At 42.5% G+C, this 20,349-nt stretch overlaps 2 protein-coding genes across 2 annotated transcripts in view; both read right to left on the minus strand.

The window, feature by feature from the left end:
- UNC13D (unc-13 homolog D) overlaps window positions 1–1,512 on the minus strand; it is a 73,305-nt gene extending 71,793 nt beyond the window's left edge. Inside the window, exon 1 of the mRNA XM_080993641.1 lies at window positions 1,427–1,512. The gene's annotated coding sequence lies outside the window, so the exon portion shown is untranslated. The remainder of the gene's footprint in view (window positions 1–1,426) is intronic.
- Window positions 1,513–3,359: 1,847 nt separating this feature from the next.
- Window positions 3,360–17,140, minus strand: WBP2 (WW domain binding protein 2). The gene is made up of 8 exons (XM_080994049.1): window positions 16,981–17,140; window positions 13,337–13,445; window positions 12,568–12,703; window positions 10,082–10,174; window positions 8,785–8,919; window positions 8,164–8,283; window positions 6,808–6,884; window positions 3,360–5,897 (listed from the first exon to the last, which is right to left on the minus strand). Exons 1-8 carry the CDS (start codon window positions 17,037–17,039, stop codon window positions 5,844–5,846), a joined length of 783 nt encoding a protein of 260 aa, XP_080850175.1. The 5' UTR covers window positions 17,040–17,140; the 3' UTR covers window positions 3,360–5,843.
- Between the last annotated feature and the right edge of the window lie 3,209 nt (window positions 17,141–20,349).

Here is a 20,349-nt window from a genome sequence, read left to right on the forward strand (position 1 = left end):
TGAATGTCACCTTCAACCTCTTGGAGGAAAGGTGGAATGGATTTAAACATAATACTGATAAACGAAAATAAATGTCCCCGTCTAGTTTGTCTGCCCCTTATTTTGAAATGGTGGAGAGGGGGCTAGTTTGGAAACACAGAATCATAGAATTTTAGGGTTTGAAGGGACCCAAGGGTCATCTAGTCCAACCCCCTGCAATGCAGGAATCTCAGCTAGAGCATCCATGACAGGTGGCCATCCAACCTCTGCTTAAAAACCTCCAAGGAAGTACAGTCTACCACAGACTTATGTGAGTCTGTTCCACTGTTGAACAGTCTTAGTATAAAAGGGAAAAAAGAATCCGGGACACACATTAAGCATATTCAGGCCTACAAACCCTGGACTTTACATGTAAATCTGTGGCAAGTCCAGTGTGTGGCTGTCTTCTAAGACAAGCTAGTCTCTGTGGGGTGTATGGGCAGGATGCAACTGATAATTCTGTACTACATAAAGATGCTGCACACTGAGTTCTCATCTGAACCATCCTCTGCACCGCCATACTTTTCTGAATTGCATTTTAAGTTTGCCAGTTTCAGCAAAAACAACAAAAACAGTACTAGCCCCTTAAAGACTAACAAATTCATTATGGCATAAGCTATTGGAGGCTAAAACCCACTTTGTCGTCTGCATCATTCTCAGTAATGGCTGAAATCTTATAGAATAATATTTACTAGTCTCTGAAGTGCTTCTTGATTATTGTTTCATTTCATGGCTGGTTGGCTAGCCCATTAAATGAAAGAATACAAGATTAATGTTCTCAGCACCACACAATAAGCCAGTGACAGAAAGGAGGATTTTTATGCTAAGTCTCCACATCCTCTGGTGCACTTATTTTTAAAGGTATGAAAATAGGGAGGCTTTTGCCAATTGACTTTACTGAGAAGAAAAATGTGCAGGCAATATTCTACCCAATCAGGGTGTGATGTAGACTAAGGGCTTTGACTATTAGCACTACCAACTCCTCCTAACAAACCTTAGCACAGGATATAGAATTTGGCCTAAAGGATATAAGCCTCAAAATAAATAGTGTGAGCATGTACAGAGTGCACCTGCCTCACCATTACGGAACTTCTGTCTGTATTTAATAAGGCAATTCCACAAGCAACCTTTATATACGTAATATATTGCATAATCGCCACAGTTGAATTTCCTGCTGAATATCCTATCTAGTCCAGCACCCTGTTCTCACAGAAGACCACCACACATCCTGTTTGAATGCAAAACTCTATACTTCTCTCAAATCTAGAGACACACCCAGAAACCCTATTGTCCCAACAACACAGTGTTGAAGGTTGCAACACACATAGAAACCACCCACCATTTCTCCTCCCATTCACATAAATGAAGGCAAATTATTTGAGAATGGATATTAATGAAATATACTTACACACACTGTTCACCTTAACAATTATTCTTCATTTAAAAAGCTGCTCAAGCTAGCAAGCATACCCTTCTGGTGAACTACGAAGAATGTGCTTTGCTTTCTTTCAAGAAAACAGCTCTGAGCATGCTCAGACTGCTCTTCAAGGCATCCCTAATAGGTCAATACTGTTATAAATGATGGTTAGGCCGCATAGCAGATGGAGTGGAAGCCTTCATTTGAGGCCTGCCTGTCTGATCACTTGTAGAGTTTTCCTGCTTAGATACATGGGAAGGCCTTCTTTGCTACAGCTGGGTTTTGGGATTAGGCTGAGGGCTGCACAGACCTGACTGACAGAAATGTTTGCAGAACTCCTGTGAGAAATAAAAAGTGTATGTGAGACAGGAAATTGTGGCTTTCAGATTTTGGAGGGCTTTTTAATTGCTTGGCGTTCTCCTGGCAGGATTATGCCTTAGTGGACCAGCATCCACTGGCAAAATGTCCATGGTGTGTGTGTGTGTAAATAACAGTTCCAGAATTGTGCAAATTATCAAATTATCTTTGATCATTTTTCATTATCACTGAGACGACTATGTCATCTTCCAGTCACATATTATTGAATAATAGACCCCCAGAAACAGACATTGCCATCAATGCCATCATTGCATTAACTCTTTATATCCCTCCCCGATCATGGAGGTCTTTGGGCCAGTCACTCTTAGTAGCCTTACCCACCAGGCGCTGTGTGTTTAGTGTTGCAAGCCAAATTTTACAGAATTCCTTTCTAGCTGATATCAGACAGGACCCTGCCCTACTGAATTTCTATCTCCTGCTGAAGATTTCTTTATTGCATCAAGCATTTTTAGTGGTTTGATTTTATACTTCTGATTTTTACTTTTTGTATTGTACCCCTGTAATTTGCTTAGAGACAATTGTGGTTAATGGCATATAAACTGTTTCAACAAATGACTGCAATATCAAGCGGATATCCATCTCTTCAGGTGTGGCTCTGCTTACTCCATCTACCTGAGGGCGAAGGTGATGAGAGGTGAGAGCAGACTTCATGGATTCCTTGAACTTGTTTCAGGGAGAAACAGTCTGAAGTTACCAGCGCTAGTATGGTAGGTTGGGAGTCCCACAAGGTGCCTCCTACCAGGAGGAGCAAAAGGTGTGCTAGAGATTCTACTCTAGATTTTTCATGCAAGAGCTTCATGGGCCAAATTGTGCATTTTTTCATGAGCGATTAACAGGAACTCTTCCCTTCCTCTGAAGGGAACTTGAAGGTCATTTCATAACCGCCACCACAGAGCTGCCACGTGGAAGTGTTACTGACAACTCCCATGGGGTGGCTGTTGTATAATTTGAAGCAGTCAGGAGTGTTTCCCCTCTGTAGCATGTACTAAAACCTGCCCATGCCCCACCATCCTTTTTTTCGTGAATTTCCCTACCCATACCAGCCAGCGACACAGAGCACTGGTGGGGGAAAGCACATAGTACAATGACACTGGACACATTATGTGTGTCTATTTGGGGGACTTGCCACTGAAAACAGCAGCACCATATTTCTTGTAAGGTGTAGTCTCTCCACCTCTTGTATGAACGGCAGGTTACAAATGTAATAAAGCATTTCACAGAAAAGTTTGGAGAGTGAGGAAGGTGGCAACTTCAGGGTCCATTTTGATCCACCACTCCCTCTTCTGCCTTTCCTCTCCTCCTCACCTCATCTGTTCCTTTGAACCTCTGTTGTGGTTTGCATCAATCTTATGGTGGAGGAGTGAAATAAACACACATAAGGGCACAAGAACCATCTGATTCAGAACAGGAGTGTTCAGGGAGAAGAGCACTCTGTGTGCTGAGAGACTTTGACAGGGGAATTAACTTGGGAGTGCTTGATATCTCTATGGTAGAAGGTTTGTTGACAGTCCAAGTTAAAAGACACCCAGTGAAATAGTTAAGCAAATCCAGAAAAAATCATACACTTTATTGTGTTCCACTTGAGTTGTGAATACATTTATGCAAATTCTTTTTTAGCTGGCTTCTGCAAGAATATCTAAAACCATGCAATTTATTTAAACAAGGTCTGATGGAATAAACTAACTCCGTTTCAGTTGTGACAGAAATCAGTGGAAGACACAGAAAGAGAATCACCCTGCACAAGCAACCCAGGCTTTATTTGTAAAATGACTCTTCCATCTGAAAGCCTGTGAAGGCAATTTCACCACAGCAAAACAGCTGCCCACCCAAATATGCAGTCACAATGAGCCACAGAGAGTTGTTGTAAGTTATCTTTACTTCACAGTCTTGAGCAAATAAAAAGTCGGCCTTGCATTCAGAAGACCCACTTCACATCCATAAGGTATCGATAGAACTTCCCCAAAATACAATTCTTTAAATAATCATTTCTTTACATCACTGCAGTTTAAATAGCAATTCTAGAAAAAAGTCAGTGCATTAGATGGGAAGGGGGCGTGCACACGCATTAACATCACTTGTCAGCTAGAAAGCATTTGAAAATTCAAACTAAGGACTCCAGAAATGGGCTTTGCCTATCTGGGGCATCACACACCTAGTATCTCAGCAAGCTTCATTAGTACAGGGTGTTTTTTGAGCTCCTGCAGGAGACACCTTTCCCACTATTCAAAAAAGCACACAAACTAAATTTGATTCCTGCAGAAACTCAAGATTCTCATCCACTTGGCTGTCACTCAGTTTTGCAGCTTAGTGCAGTAACTGCAATAAATGCAAATAGAGACATTTTAAAGACTAAACAAGTTTGCACTTCCACCCCCTGGCATAAATCACAAGGTCAGGAATGTTATTCAAAACGAAACAGACAGCTAAGTCAGGGGAGCACAAATCAAGCACTGCAGAGGCATGCAGTTAAGCCATCCTACTTTGCTATAATTTTGGCCACAGATACTACCTGTGTTTTTCCTTGGGACATCTCTGCAGCAATGACAACAGGAAGCAGTTGGCATCCCTTGCTAAGTGGAACAGTGTCGCAATGTGCACAAAGCTGGAGTTAACTAGGGTGGTCTCAAACACTGCCAGATACCCATGATTAAAGCAATTGTGAACAGATGCCCCAGGTTTTCTGCATGGGCTCAGTTAGTTAGCATTTGAGAGAGCCATGATTTGAAGCACTTCCTCTGCGTCACAGATTACAGGGAAAGAGGGAAGATTTTTGTACAAATCAGATTCTGATTTTATTCTGGTGTAAGTCACAAGTGATGCTAATGAAACAGATTTCTGGTAACACATACATGCTGGGTCATACAGCTCTGTCAAATTCCAAATATTCCAGTAAATGGGTTTCTGAGATCTTTGGGAGTCTGCTATGCTCCGTGCATCAAAGGGCCACTGCTATTCAAAACCAATTGCTAATATTCTGCCTCAGAGAGGAAACAGAAGATGCAGAAAACTCCAAGAGGCTTTTCTTATTTCCCCTTCTGTTAGTTTAGACATCATCTAAGTTATCCCCAGTCCAGAAGGTGATCTTTCTCTACCTCTTTGAGTTGAATTAATGGATTTTGAGCATAAGCAACCAAAGGGGAATTGCTTTGCCTCAGATTATAGCATGCTCAGAATGCTAGGGATAAAAAACAAATAAATAAAATCAAACAAAACTAATTAAATAAATAGATCAAAATACAAGCCATCTTCTTCCCTAGAAATGCTTTCAGCTGCTAAGATGGAATTAGTGTTTAGGTAACTGATCAAACCGCATGGTCAAATAAATTATCAAGTTTACCATAGAGGTATGATGCTTTACTGCCAGAACTTTGCAGCCAATGTTTTGTTGTTGTTGTTGTATGAAAGAAAAGGACCAAGATGTATAAGTGACTCAACAGGAATGTTCAAAATTAAAAGACGATGCATACATTCCACCATACATGCATCTTGCGGAAGAAATGGCAGAAGAGTCCAGTGTCCAAATAGAACCAGATGATCTTGTCAATAGATCAGTGCACTTCCTTGGTCGCAACATAGCGGGGGTTCATGCAACTAAGGATTGTCTAGTAGATCACAAAGTTGATTTTCTTCCGAAGTGTCACCACGAAAGAGCTGGTCAACACAGTCAGAGTGTCAACACCTATCTAATTCAATAGCTGTTGGTTAAGTTTTCGGTTTAAGTGGTCTTTGTTCAGGAAGGAACATTCTCCAGGACAGTTGAAAGATGGGATGGGAGAGGAAGAACAAAACTCTTTCTCCATTGTATCATCAACATGGAGAAAGAACCATACAAAAGAAAACAATATATTTTTAGTTCTATATGTAACAATCCAGGAAAATGTTAGATCTCTTTTCTAATGCCGCACGTATCTACCACTGCTGTTTGTGGGAGTTACGTGTACGAGAGGGAGGTTAAATGGTCCTTACCATTGTCATATCCCTAATCAACATTTAGCCAAGTGGCAAAAATGAAGCAGTGTATGGTGGCTGTTTACTGGGTTTTCTTGTCCTCTGGAGGAAAGTAAGGAGGAGGAGGAGGCTGGTCCTAAAATGAGAGAAAGGGAGAGAGATTGTGTGAATTAACTTCAGTTCATTACCTCGTAAACAATGCCAACCGTGAAGGAGCAATCCAATTTACTACTTCAGAGCACTCAAATATGTAAATCAAGGTTGGTGAACCTGTGGCCTGAGGGCTGTATGTGGCCAAATTTTATTAGGATGCAGGGGGTGGAGCTGAAACAGGCTGCACAAAAGAAGGAAGAGTGGGGAGCCCCCTGTAAGCAATCAGGTCAGACTTCTGGCAACAGCAATTTGTCTCTCCCCTGGTACTCGCTTTTGGCTGTAGCTCCATTCACCACTGGCACGTGCCCCCCCCCCCAAGTTTCCCAGTCCTGAGGTAAATACATATTGTTAAGCTTGCAAACTCCAAAACAACCTCTGCTCTACAATAAATTCACTAAGGAGTGCTATGAAGACTGCAAAGTGCTTTTTGCATCAAGAGTACTATTCAAGTGATTAATGAGCTATGAGAATATATGAAATGTCTTCTTGAATTTACACGGACATTTCTTGTATTGAACCAAAGAACCTTTGCCAACCTAGCACCTTCCAGGTGATGCTGGAGTACTGTATCAGCCCCAGCCAGGATTAATAGTTATTGGTCAAGGGTGATGCGAGTTGTCGTCCAAAACTGCTGGAGGGAACCACATCAGAGAAGGCTGCCCTACAGTGGGAAACAAGTCCTGCTCTTTTTTTGCCACCAGGATCTATTTCACAAAATCCTCAATGCATCCCTCACCCTCTCCTGCTCTTTGACTGCTGCACCCACATTAATTTGTCTTATTTACTAACAGTACAATATGGCTGGAAGAGATGCCAAGAGCAAGATGGAATACTTTGTGCCCAATCTTCCCTTCCTTTCTAAGACTGCAATGACATGCAGGTGCAAAGCATACCATTGGCATGTAGACGTTGTGTGGGTTGCCTGGGTTGTAATAAGCACTTGCAGCAGCTTCTGCAGCCTTCGCTTCAGCTGGAAGAAAAACATCATGGGTTAGGTAGGATCAGCATTTGCAATTGCAGCATCTCAGGTGAGGCTCCCTGCCTAGTGACGTCAGGCACCTTCACTTCCTCTTTTCAGTGCCTGATAAATACATTTTTTGTTTAGATAAGCCTAGCCATCTATATAGAATGCTGGTGCTTGTTTAATCTGTTTTTAGTTTGCCATTCATTGATTTTTATTTGTTGATGTTTTAAATATTTGTTTTTAACTGCTCTAACTTATCATCTTATTGTTTGGTTCTTTTTGTAAACTGCTTTTTTTTTTTGGTAAATTACCGATCGCCAAGCATCAAACTCAGACCCACTGTAAGAATCTGCTGCAAGATCTGTGATTGTATAACAGCAGTTCTGTCCTAAGAGCCAAACGAGAAATTTGCGACAGATTCCAGTTTGGAAAGTTGAATCATTGCCAAACAGCTGCAAAGTGGCAGAAGGAGGGTGCAATTTGAAGTAGAGGAGTGGCAGGCCAGAAGTGCAATGCTAAATTCTTCCCCCAACAAGCTTGTTTCCCAGCCTGGATTCTGAAGCATTTGACAGGAGATGGAAGTGTTGGTGGAGGAGGAGGGAGAAAGGGGGATTACAGGGATGAACACAGTGGGAAATAAAAGGTTTAAGTAACTGCCTCCCACCTGTCACTGTAAACTAAGCGCTCTCTGCCATTTTGCAACTCTTCAGTGGTGACACAGATCTGCATCTTTTTTAGCCCTCAAAAATTCCTACAAAACCTTCTCTCTCTGTGTGTAGTTCTTGTTTAATCTGTATTACACAGTGACACCAAATAAGCAAAGCTAGTGCTGTTATTATATCCATGTTATTCTATGTCGTTGCTATGGTAAACAAAGTTCAATCCTTGCCTGGCTTGTCTGATGGAGCAGCTGCTGTGTTTTTATCCCTTTCCTGATGACCCAAAATGTAGAAGAAAACCTCTATTTTCCCTTATTGCATTAATTGCATTTGCAAAGTTGGCAGCGAGGAAACAATCATTTCTTTGTAAACAGATTGTGCTAGCTCTGGAGTTAGAACATGATGTTTAACATGAAACCTCAACTGTACCATTTTTAGAAAGATGCCCTTTAAAGTTTTGCTCACCAAAACACAACCCCACCCCCCCTTTTAGGAGAAGCTAAATAAACATTATTCAGGCTGCTTTAAAGTCTAGTGAATCCTGCTGAATCCAGGCTTGAAGGCCCTTTACAGATATGTCACTGTTCAGAGGATATGTGATGCAGCCATCCTGGCACCTCTCTTACCTGCTGGAGTCGAAGGAAGGTCTGGACCACTGACAGGCGGTTCCATGGGCCCTGGATAGGGAGGGGGAGGAAGCTGCATGTATCCCATGGCTTCATCCATTGGGGGACCAGGATACAATTCTGCTCCAAGGAAGAATAAAGTGTTTGCAGAGAGTTTTGTAATGCATCACTAAACCATATACCTTCTGGCTGATACAATATATTTTAAAACAAAGTCGATATCATTAAAAACAGGGAATCTTAGAGGAAGAGCATGTCAGATTCAACCCTGTCACCAGCAAACCATTTTTCTGTATTGTGCCTGGCAACTTATGGCAGATAAAATGCCAAGTTCAAAGTTACTTCACAGCATGATGACTACCTTATGCCATGATAACTACCTCATGGCATCTGAAGACACTCATCATTATGGAAAGTACTAGGAATAGGCTGAGTTTTCTGTGGGAACTCTGTAGTTATTAAAAGTAAGTGCTTTCAAGCAAAACAAAAGTGGCCCACATTTAACAAGGGAGTAGCCAGAAATCACGACAAAGCAAATGAGCTCTATTATTTTCTCTCATTTTCAATTTTTTAAAAATAATAATTTAACTAGATTTTCCCTCTCCCACTTTCAATACTCACCCGGAGGTGGTGGAGGATATGGATACCCCGAGGGAGTAGGGTATATCCCATTGGCAGCAAGTGGTGGGAAGGTATAGCCCCCATTCGGCATGTATGAGTAACCATAGGCTCCATTGGGGACCTCACCCCTTGAGGCTGCAAAACAAAGGAAAGGAAATTATGATCAGTGTCCGTTTCAAAAACACACCAGCCAAAAACACCATAGGGCACGAACTTCAACAAATTTGAAACTCACTACTATAATGTTAAGAAATCTGCAGTGGGTGAGAGGAATAAAATATACGGCTTGTCATATCTTACAACACCACCATGAAATCTTAATGAGTTCAGAGCACGCGCTGTACAGTTGGCATGAGGAGTCTGGTGCAGTAGGAAAAGAGGAAATATTCAGCAATGTAAATTGTCTGGCCTGATGCCTAGTGTTCATGCACCCCTCAGGTGGGGATGGAGGGAAAGATGACAAGAAGAAATGCTTTACTGAGCAAATAAGCCAAGGAAGGAGACATGGAAGGAGACCCAGGTCCCATAACTATCAGCCATTTGGAAGAATTGGGAAGCAGCAGGAGCGGCTGACTGAAAAAGATGTTGAGGAAAAAGGCAGCAATGCATATTAGGGAGTTGGAAGGACTTTGGACTGTCCTTTGATAATCAGCGGGTATAAGGAACAACAGATCATTAATGGCAATGAGCTAGGGTGGAGGAGAGAAATCCTGTTTGAAGGGTTAGGTCAGGTGTGAAAGCATCTATTGTGCCTGCCTAGTGCCACACATAATGGAGTGTCTTTGAGATACTGAATACCAAGAGTGGTTTTGTTTTTTGCAAATAGGGTCAATGAAAAGCTGCAACTTTGTTGTTGTTTAGTCGTGTCTGACTCTTCGTGACCCCATGGACCAGAGCACACCAGGCACTCCTGTCTTCCACTGCCTCCCACAATTAGGTCAAACTCATGTTGGTAGCTTCGAGAACACTGTCCAACCATCTCGTCCTCTATTTCACTATGGCTTTTACTTTACTGATTCTGTAGCTACAATAGCTGTTATTTTCTCTCCTAGTAGGAGGAGCTTTCAAAGCAAGCCATTCAATCAAAGTACTGTCAAAGTTCAATTTTACCCCAAACCCTTAGAATTTCTCAAATAACTTTAATCACTCAGCTATATTTTAATTTCTCTCTTCTCTCTCTCTGCCTTTCTCTCCAACACCCACCCACCCACACACACACACACTCCTTCTTTTCAGCAAAATATATTCAGATTATATTTAGCGGAACTGGCTTCTTTTACCAAAAAACAGTGAGTACCTTGAGATGCTACTTGCAGCATACGCTGTCCAAATTCAATGGCACCTCCTGCGGAGAACGTCATTTTGAAAGTTGTGGATCCTTCCCAACCTCCTAGGGAAAAGGTAAAATAAACTGTAAGAATGGAAGGGGAGTACAGTCATATCTCACGTTACGTTTGCTTCAGGTTGAGCGTTTTCAGGTTGCGTCCCGCGGTGACCTGGAAGTACCGGAACAGGTTACTTCCGGGTTTTGCCACCCGCATATGTGCAAAATGATATCACGCGCATGCACAGAAGCGGCAAATCGTGACCCGCGAGTGCGCAGACGCGAGTTGCGTTCTTTTCAGATTGTTAACAGGCCTCCGGAGTGGATCCCGTTCGCAACTAGAGGTACCACTTTATCTGTTATCAGGCTGTTCTATAAAGCAAGTGTTATTCAGTATCCAAACATGAAGATTTGTTTCTCTTTAATTTGCCTTGAGACAAAGTAATGCACTTCTCTGATGTGAAGAGTTGATATTCTTTTGTATATGAAAGAATGACTTGTAATATTTGTTTTTATCAAGCTGGAAATTTGCTGGTAATAAAAATGGTTTAAAAGCAAAAACCACCCATCTCTGATTTATGTAATTTATCATAAAAGTAGAGTTGCAATTTTCTGGATGCAAAACGTAACTTGGCTTTTATCTTATCTTAGGTCCTTAAGAAGGTTGCAAGCTGAGTGGAGTCAAAAGACTGAAAGGTACATGAATTTGAAACACATCCCTTAGAATGTGGTTAAAGGACAACAAAGGACAACAAAATTCTGTCTGCCAACCTTAAATATCAACAAGATTAGATTTATTCTGAGTCAGCAAGGGCAAATTCAATTTGCTAAAAAGAGTCTACAACTCCCCTCACTAGCTAGCCACAGATCAGTCTGGAATTACAATCATTTGACAAGAAATTAAATGGGAAGTATATCATAAGGCTCACAAAAGATCCCTTGGTTTAAAAAAATAAAATTAATGATAACAGAACTTCCCATTTTAGAAACAAACAGAGTATATCATCCAGGCCACTGCTGACAATACACTACATGTGACTAAGTGTCTATTAAACTTGAGGCACAAGTATGTGTAGAGGCAATATATTCATGAAAGGGAACTATTCTGGGGAAGTGTCTTTAGAATTGCCACCTTTTAATACATTGTAAGAATGACAGAAGTCAGAGTGGGATGGAAGATTGCTAATCTAACTTTTGTCAAAAGCCTCTCTCATACTGTACAGAAGCAAACGCTGCTCAATTGCTTTTTAGTGAATTAAGTTTGAGGTTTGAAATGAACAAATAGAATTACATAGGCAAAAGAGATAAGGCTACAGCCAAGATAAAGTTATAGCTCAATTGTCTTTCTTAAATCCTCTGGGACCTGGACTGCTGTTCATTGTGAGCCATTTAAGAATGCTAAATAGATAAAATAATTCGGCTGATTTAGTTTTATTATCTGCAAAATGGAGCATGAGCTCATTTTTTCCTGTGACATCCTGCTTCATTAGAGGTACAAAGGTAGAGAAGGAATGGGACAAAATTTTCCTTACAGTTTTGTTACCAAAAAAGAGTTTTGACACACTGAATTTTGAACTTTTCCGACATACCTAGTTGAGCTCAACTGCTTGCAAGTAAAGTTAGAAACCATTTCTGCAAAGGTAATCCCAACTCTCTCTAAAGACCTAACTGGACAGATTAAAATAATCAATACTGCAGTTTGGAAATGAACTTCTGTTGATGCTGTTGTTGTTTAGTGGTATAGTCGTGTCCGACTCTTCGTGACCCCATGGACCAGAGCGCGCCAGGCACTCCTGTCTTCCACTGCCTCCCGCAGTTTGGTCAAAAGGCATGTACTTCTAGAAATGCAATATTTGGTTTTTCATAGAACTAATATTTTTGGCAAGGACTAGGATAAAGAATGACGAGAACAGGACAGGAAGAAATGTGTGGGTTCAGTGAATTCTTTACAGGAAGTTCTGAAGGCCGAAGGGAGGGGGTGCTCCCATACAATTATCCACTCTCTTAACACTGCAACTTGGGGTCCTCCAATAAAATGCACTGGGCTAACAGAAGGTTCAGGATGCATGCATATTCAGTATCTTTTGACACAAAGCATGACTACTCTTAAGGATTTTACTAGCAGAAGATACTGTAGTGGCTCCCCAAGCACACAAAGTTTTAAAAACAGATTTAGAAAAACCCATAGCTAAAAATATAAACCACCATGTTTAAACTGGTGCAGAATCATCAGATTCTGGAGCATCTGACAGGCCAGTGGTGGAGATGAATGCTGGAATAAATGCTGTTTCATCAGATCCAGCACTGCAATTCTTACGCTCTTCAGAGAAGTTTGTTGCTGGTAATAAAGCTGTCATGTGGTCCATAAGAATCCAAATTCTTTGCTAGTTCTTCACTTTCTAATTCAAGTCAGAAACTGAATGCATCACCAAACACAATGGCTTTGGTATGATACCCACCTCCTGCCTCTGCTTTCACTTCCCCCTTGATGTAATTTGCTCCAAAAACTGGTTGTTTAATCTCACATTCTTTCATCAAATAAAAGGGCATCATGAAAGACTGCATTGCATCTTTTCCTTTAGACACAAAGATAACCTGCAGGCAAAAAGAATACATCTCCTTTAAAAGGTACATTTAGCATCAGAATAAAAAGCCATCTTACTGTTAGAAGCTAAAATCTGAAAAACTAAAGTGGGCTTTCAAAATGAAGACTTTCACAGGTCATGTATTCATTAGAACAATAGCCTAGCCATTCATTCAACTGATACTACGATGCAGCAATGCATTTCAGAAACACACACAACCTGCCATTGTTGCTCACCTCTTTCCAGAAACTTTCATAGCACCCCCCAGAAGGTTAATGGATTTATTACGTGAACATGCGTAGCCCTGGAAAAATCCACCTCTCACGGTACTTCTAAGTAACAGGAGCCACTCACCCTCCCCACCCTGGGACCATGTGGAAAAGGGCAAATAAGAAATTGAATTTATCACCATCATCATAACCATCATATCTCCTCCTCTCCATACAACCCTCCTACTTCTTTGCATCAATATGCTTGGCTTTACAAGTAAAGATATTTCAGATAGCTAGCTGGGATTCAAAACATCAATTCATCATGGAGCTTCAGAGGAAAACAAGCACTGAAGAATCATGTGGTCTGTTTCTATATTCTCCACTCTTCATATTAAGAATTTTACATACCAAATACATGTTTGCCAACTTACTCGATATGGGGTCATGAAGACACTGCCTTTCTTGGTCCCTTTGAATGCATCCGGCATGTGTTCCATATCATGGAATGTCATTTCAATGTGATCGTAGGTCATCAAGATGCTATACACACACAAAAAGAGGTGTTTGGTACACGGATTCACTCTTTAGTAATGATTTCTCTATAGGTTAGATAACGTGGGGTTTGACAAATTTCAGATCATCACCCAGCCTCATTCACCAAGTGAAACCCATATGCAATGTGTCCATGTTACTAAACACATGTACAAACATGCTGATTGTCTGTTGGGTTGAACAAAAAGAAATAGGAGAGTGAACACAAAACTGACACAAAATTTAATTAGCACAAGAGGCATAGCAACAGCAAAGCTGGTATCCTTGACTCATATTCAGCTGTTCAGATTGAACACAGGAGGGCTAAGTGTGCACAGGAGCCCTTGTTGGTTGGTACATGTACTGGCCCCACAGCCAATGTACTCTGCACATCGGATGTACCCCACTTCCACCCCAAAAATAACCATATGAATCTAACCATGTTCAGCTGAATGTGGTTAAGAACTTCCACACAATCAGGAATCCCGTACAATCAGGATTCCTGATCTAATAGAGGCTTCTAACTGCATTCAGCTAAACTGCATTCAAACCTTTACACTAAAAAGTCGGGGCGGGGGGGTGCACCTGGCATGCAGAGAATGTGGGAGGCAGAGTCAGCACACATCCATTATTCTATACATATTTAGCTCTCCAGTGATCTGGCTAAATTCCTGAACAGGGCCATGACACTGCCAGAACTATTCAACTTGCAATGGCAACGTTTTGTTCATGCCTTATTTTACATGTCCCAACAAGCAATATCTTATCAAGAAGGGCCTACATACAGTGTGGGAATTCCACATGGCTTTTTGTGGTGGTGGTGATTTTATGAGCCATTTCAGTGTACAGTGGTACCTCAGGTTACAGACGCTTCAGGTTACAGACTCCGCTAACCCAGAAATAGTACCTCGGGTTAAGAACTTTGCTTCAGGATGAGAACAGAAATTGTGCTCCAGTGGCATGGCAGCAGCAGGTGGTCCCATTAGCTAAAGTGATGCTTCAGGTTAAGAACAGTTTCAGGTTAAGAACAGACCTCTGGAACGAATTAAGTACTTAACCTGAGGTACCACTGTATCCAGTTTATGCAATATGAACACAAAGATCACTTCAGGTCCCACCGGACCCCTACTCATCTACATGACTGTTAGGAAACACTTTGACTATATAGTTTGAAAGAGGGGAGGTACTCTCATTAGCATTTTCTAACATTGTAGGAACCTGTGAAACTGATGATGGTGTATAAACTGCTCTGCAATGTTCACTTAATAAATCGTATAATAGGGCTCTATGCAGGTGAATTTTCACCATCTCACCAGCTCCTGCAAATATGGTCCTGTTCCATCCCCCCATTGTCTTTGGCCACCACCATCTGCAGCACATTTATATACCCTGCAACAAACTCTGCCAACTGTTTCAAGAAGAAAAACATACACAGAGGAAATTGTTGATATACCCATGTGTGTGTGCTACCATCTCCAGGGTGCAGTGCTGCTCTTCATCCATATTTGTGCTGTGCCAGGCAGTTGCTGCCCCACAGCATTTTGCTACAAATACAGGGAGCAGCAGGAGGTGGAAGGAAAATAATAGTGAGGAGAGAATAGGGGAAAACACCTCCTTGAAAATGTATCTGCAATACTGTAAAGTACAAAGATGGCATCTGTAAGCCTTCCAGTTGCTAGTTTCACTTGTAGCTGTAATCCCTTTATACTATGCCTTAATAATTTAAACCTCGGGGTTTCTAAAGAATAGATTCACTCCTACAGCAGAAGTGTATGAAGCACCAAGTGTGATTGCTCCTTCTGCAGTATTCCCATTACATAAACTGGTACTAGCAAGAGGCAACAGCAACCTTGGAATTTAATTTCCTACTGTGGAAGATTAGAGCTCAGCATTAATTACTTCCACGCCTGGAGAAGATGAGCAAAGGCACTGAAATCTTATCTACAGACATGACAAAGTTGTGAAATCCGATATGAGGAGTAGCCAAGACACTTAATTACAAAAGGGCAGAACAAAAACGTGAGAGTGGTAGAGGGTAGCGCCTTCTGCTAGATGCCCATGAACTCACAGGTAATGTCAACTTTCTAAACAACCAAATATTATGAAACTGCATATTCTCGCGTTCCTGCCCTCCAGCATCCTGGATCTACTACCTGGCTGTGGATACCAACTATTCATTGGTCCCATTTGCACTATGCATTTAAAGCACTACATCACTTTAAAAAGTCCTGACTTCCTCCAAAAAATCCTGGGAACTGTAATTTGTTAAGCTGCTGAAAGTTGTTAGGAGACCTTTATTCCTCTCACACAGCTACAATTCTCAGAGTGGTTTAGCAATCAATCCCAATTAGAAGGGAACCTGAATCTTAGAGAGAAACTACTGCAAACCCTCAACTGCGAAACCTCGGAAGGAACATTAATGAACTTGTGAAAATAGAGGGGGGAAAGTGTTGTCTCTCCTTCCTTCAAAATGCTAACGGCTCAGGACCGCGAGATTAAGTTGTGGCGTGTTCAAAATAGACAAGAGGAAATATTATTTCACTTAACGCATGGTTAATTGACAGCAAGGATGAGGAAGCTACGGCCCTCCCAACGTTGACAAGACTCCCAACTCCCAGCAGTCCCAGTCAGGGACAATGGAAGTTGAAGTCCAACAGAATTTCTAGAGGTTCCCCTAAACCAATTTACAGAAATAGTCACCACAAATCACTGGGAGCAAAAATGCTTTCAAAACACCATCCTAGACTCCATTGATTTATAGATTTGTGTCAAGGGTGGAAGCTCAGTACTCAGGCACTGTAGCAGACCTCCAACTAGCAGGTATGCTTTGGAGCAGAGACAAAACACATCGGGTTAGCGAGCTTCCCAAGGACCCCTCGCTGCCCTAGTTTATGTATTAGTCCTCCCCCCACCCCACTCGTCCAAAGGGTTGGGGAAACAGTTGCAAACTTTTTCCTTTAATCTAGAGAGCAGCAGTAAAGGTGCCGTTGGCCGAATCCCCCAACAGGATTCAGGGTTTTAATATTTCCAGAGAAAGGAAGAAAAGACGGAAGGACCGAGCGAAATGGGAAGGTAAACATTTGCTGCCCCGCCCATGGGCGGGGCGACCCCCATCAGACGCAGCGCTATACACGGCATATATATATATATATATACACACACACACACACACACACACACACACAGTGGTACCTCGGGTTAAGTACTTAATTCGTTCCGGAGGTCCGTTCTTAACCTGAAACTGTTCTTAACCTGAAGCACCACTTTAGCTAATGGGGCCTCCTGCTGCTGCCGCGCCGCCGGAGCACAATTTCTGTTCTCATCTTGAAGCAAAGTTCTTAACCTGAGGTAATATTTCTGGGTTAGCGGAGTCTGTAACCTGAAGCGTATGTAACCTGAAGAGTATGTAACCCGAGGTACCACTGTACACACACACACACATACATATATATATATATATATATATATATATACACACACACACAACGCAGTAAGGGAACAGAAGCGGCCAAGTGCCGTCCACACAGCCGCCGCACCCGCTCACCTTTCGCTGTTATTGACAATGACGCCGCCCCCCTCGGAATGGTTCCTGTTCAGCGCCATGGCCGCCAAGCAGCTGAGGGACCCCTTGATGCACACGCTCCCGCCGGCCTCCGCAGAACGAAGTTGTGAAGAAAGCGCTGCGCAGGCTCTGCTCACGGCTTCCGGCGTAGCCGCGCTCCGGGCAACGCAGAGACCGGAAGAGGGCGGGAGGAAATGGAGCATGATGGGAAATGTAGTTCGGCGTGGACCGTCTGAGAATGGCGGCGGCGGCGGCGGCTGCTGCTGCTGCTGCTGCTGCCCATAGCTGTCAACCTTCCCTTTTTTTTGCGGGAATCCCCTTATTTCAGCGCCGTTTCCCGCTGCTATCCCAGATTGTTAGATATCCCGTAGACTGTCTCCGGGACAGGTGAGGCTGCTGATCCCTTATTTTCAACTCCGAAAGTTGACAGCTATGCTGCTGATCCCTTATTTTTAAATCTGAAAGTTGACAACTATGCTGCCGCCGCCGTTTGAGAATAAGAATAAAAAAAAAACTTTCTTACGCAAAAAAGAGAGAGAGAAGGCATGTACTTTTGTAAACCAAGAAAATCTTTAATATTTTTTTTTTAAAAAAAGAATAAAAAAAGACTTGATGCTGGTCTCGTGGTTGTGGAAAAAAGGGAAATCTTGTTGCAGATATGGTTGGCGTTACAAACTGTGCAGCGCAAATGGCTCGTTTGATGCTAGATTGTTGTAAAACCTGAAACCCTGGGAGAGGGAGACATTTGTGTCCCTCGTGGGACTCATGACTTGCATCAGTTAAATCTAATAGGAGTGGAGTTCAATGCCATCTAGAGCATTGCTAGTCAAGGTGGTGGTCCACCAACTGGTGCTGGTCCACAAGCCGTTAGCTGCTGGTCTGCAGTGACTCACAGCTCAGGTTGGGTGGGATGCTTCAAGGACCAAATATGGTACTGACCCTGGCACATTTTGTGGGGTGGGGGAATGTCTTTCGCCCGCATCAGATAGTTTGAGAAGCACTGATCTAGAGGTTAGCCTGGAACATAGCTGTCAACTTTCAGATTTGAAAATAAGGGATCAGCAGCCTCGAAAATAAGGGACCAGCAGCCTCACCTGTCCCGGGGACAGTCTATGGGATATCTAACTATCTGGGATAGCAGTGGAAAGCAGCGGGAAACAGCACTGGACTAAGGGAATTTCTCGCAAAATAGGGAAGGTTGACAGCTATGGCCTGGAAGCTCTTGTCCTTTGTACTTCACTTGAGCCCTGCCATGGGGGGGGGGGGGCTCAAATTACAGAAATGTTCTCCTGAGTTGTTTTGCCTAACCAGTTGTTTTACCCAACCTGTGGCACTGAAGATGTTGCTGGACTTCAGTTCTCATCATCCTGTGTCATTTTAAAGTAAAGCTTAAATTATACTGGATAGGGACAGTGGGTTCTGGGCTACAAAAACTTAATAAAATGTAAGTCTTTAAAGTGCCACATGGCTTGCCTCTTTTGTGTTTTGCTATAGCAAATGAACTCTGTTGAAATTTGTCTTGTCTCCAAATTTGTTTGTTTCTCACTGTGTATAATAAACTGTATTCTATGAAGACCACATAAATAGGAAGCAGCAGTGGTCATATGAATCAAGTAACTTGATTTCTGGTGTTTCTGCCAAACAGAACAGCTGCAATTCACAGCAGGTATTTAACCTTTAAAAAAAAAAGATATTGGCACTTTAGTGGTTTTATAAGCTATTTTTACTACTATTTTAGTTTAGTTCATGCCATTTTTTTTAACAGAGAAGTTTCCTGGCTGGCTCAGTCACATGGCTAAATCACTCATTTTTCCAGGGCTTTAGTCCAAATTAAGAGGCTGTAAGCGAGAACTGGATGTACGTCCACAACTGATCCCTCACTAGCAATTGTGGTAGAGTTGGCAAGCCCTATTCGAGAGAAGACTGGAGTTGCAACAGAATGGAAACTGGATTATTTTTAATTTTTAGCCAGTTTGGCAGAAATAAAATTTGTGATTGGTCATTATGAGAGATCAACAGCTGTAGCTTTTTAGCCCGTCTTAATCCCTTGGTTTCAGAATGATTAAAATGTTGTGTTTACACATGGCTTCATGCGCTGGGCTCATGCACTTAACATTAGCTAAAGAACCAGGAAATGCTGAAACAAATAAACAAAGTAGACATCTGCTCCTACTCTCTTAGTCCAGTGCTCTTCCAAGTGGTAGCCTAATAGGGAGAGGTGAGACATCAAGGCTTTCACCATCTGCCAGGCCCAGAATCACAATCTATGGGTCCTCCTCCACTTACAAAACTGCACCCATTGGCCATTTCACCTGACTAGAGCAGGGAGGTGAAACAGTGAGGGCCCACCCCTTCATTAGCCTGGGTAGACTCAACTATGCTCTGGGTCTTCCCAGAACTGAAGCAGTATTGTCTTTTGCAGGGAATATCCCATCCAGTTCATTATCTTCATCATATAACAAGGGAACACTTTTCATCTCAAGGGGATGCACTCAATCATTGACATCCTTCAGGGGCCGCATGCTAGAAGAAGAGGAGTTTGGATTTGATATCCCGCTTTATCACTACCCTAAGGAGTCTCAAAGCGGCTAACAATCTCCTTTCCCTTCCCTCCCCCACAACAAACTGTGAGGTGAGTGAGGCCGAGAGACTTCAGAGAAGTGTGACTGGCCCAAGGTCACCCAGCAGCTGCATGTGGAGGAGCGGGGAATCGAACCCGGTTCACCAGATTACGAGTCCACTGCTCTTAACCACTACACTACACTGGCTCTAGGGGTGGGCAGGGCCCAAGGCAAAAGTAGGTGGAGACAGGGGCAAAAGTGGGCAGAGCAATGGATGTGACTTGTACAATAGGTTACATTCCACCCATACAAAAGCCAGAGGTTTCTGTGTGCATGATTCACCTAACAAATCCTTGCACAATGGAGCTTCCTTCCTCTCCTCCGTTGGCACCCTGCAAAATTGGTTCTGGGGATGGTTGGGAAAACCCCCAGAACAGCACACATAGAGGAGGGACGATTGTGCCATCTGGCAAGCTGATGTGCTTGTGCAGGTAGAACATTCAACATTGGTCAATGTTGAGTTCCACTCTGTATCTCCACCACACATGCACACCTCTCCATTCAGGCAAACAAGCAACATTATAATAATTCAATGACATGTTTTAGCCAGGCAATAGCAGTTGAGGGTATGGAGAAGGACCACTGAGCAACATGGTCTGGAGAAAGTCCTGAGGGCCACTAAGCTATCATTTTCAACTGTTTGCCACCTTCAGCACTTAGGCAGAAAGTGGGTGGGCAAAATGAAGTAAAGTTAAATCCATACTCCCCAAACTACTTTGCCCTCCCCACA

The sequence above is a fragment of the Podarcis pityusensis genome, assembly GCF_964106645.2.
Source record: "Podarcis pityusensis genome assembly, chromosome: 2".
Classification (NCBI taxonomy): Eukaryota; Metazoa; Chordata; class Lepidosauria; order Squamata; family Lacertidae; genus Podarcis; species Podarcis pityusensis.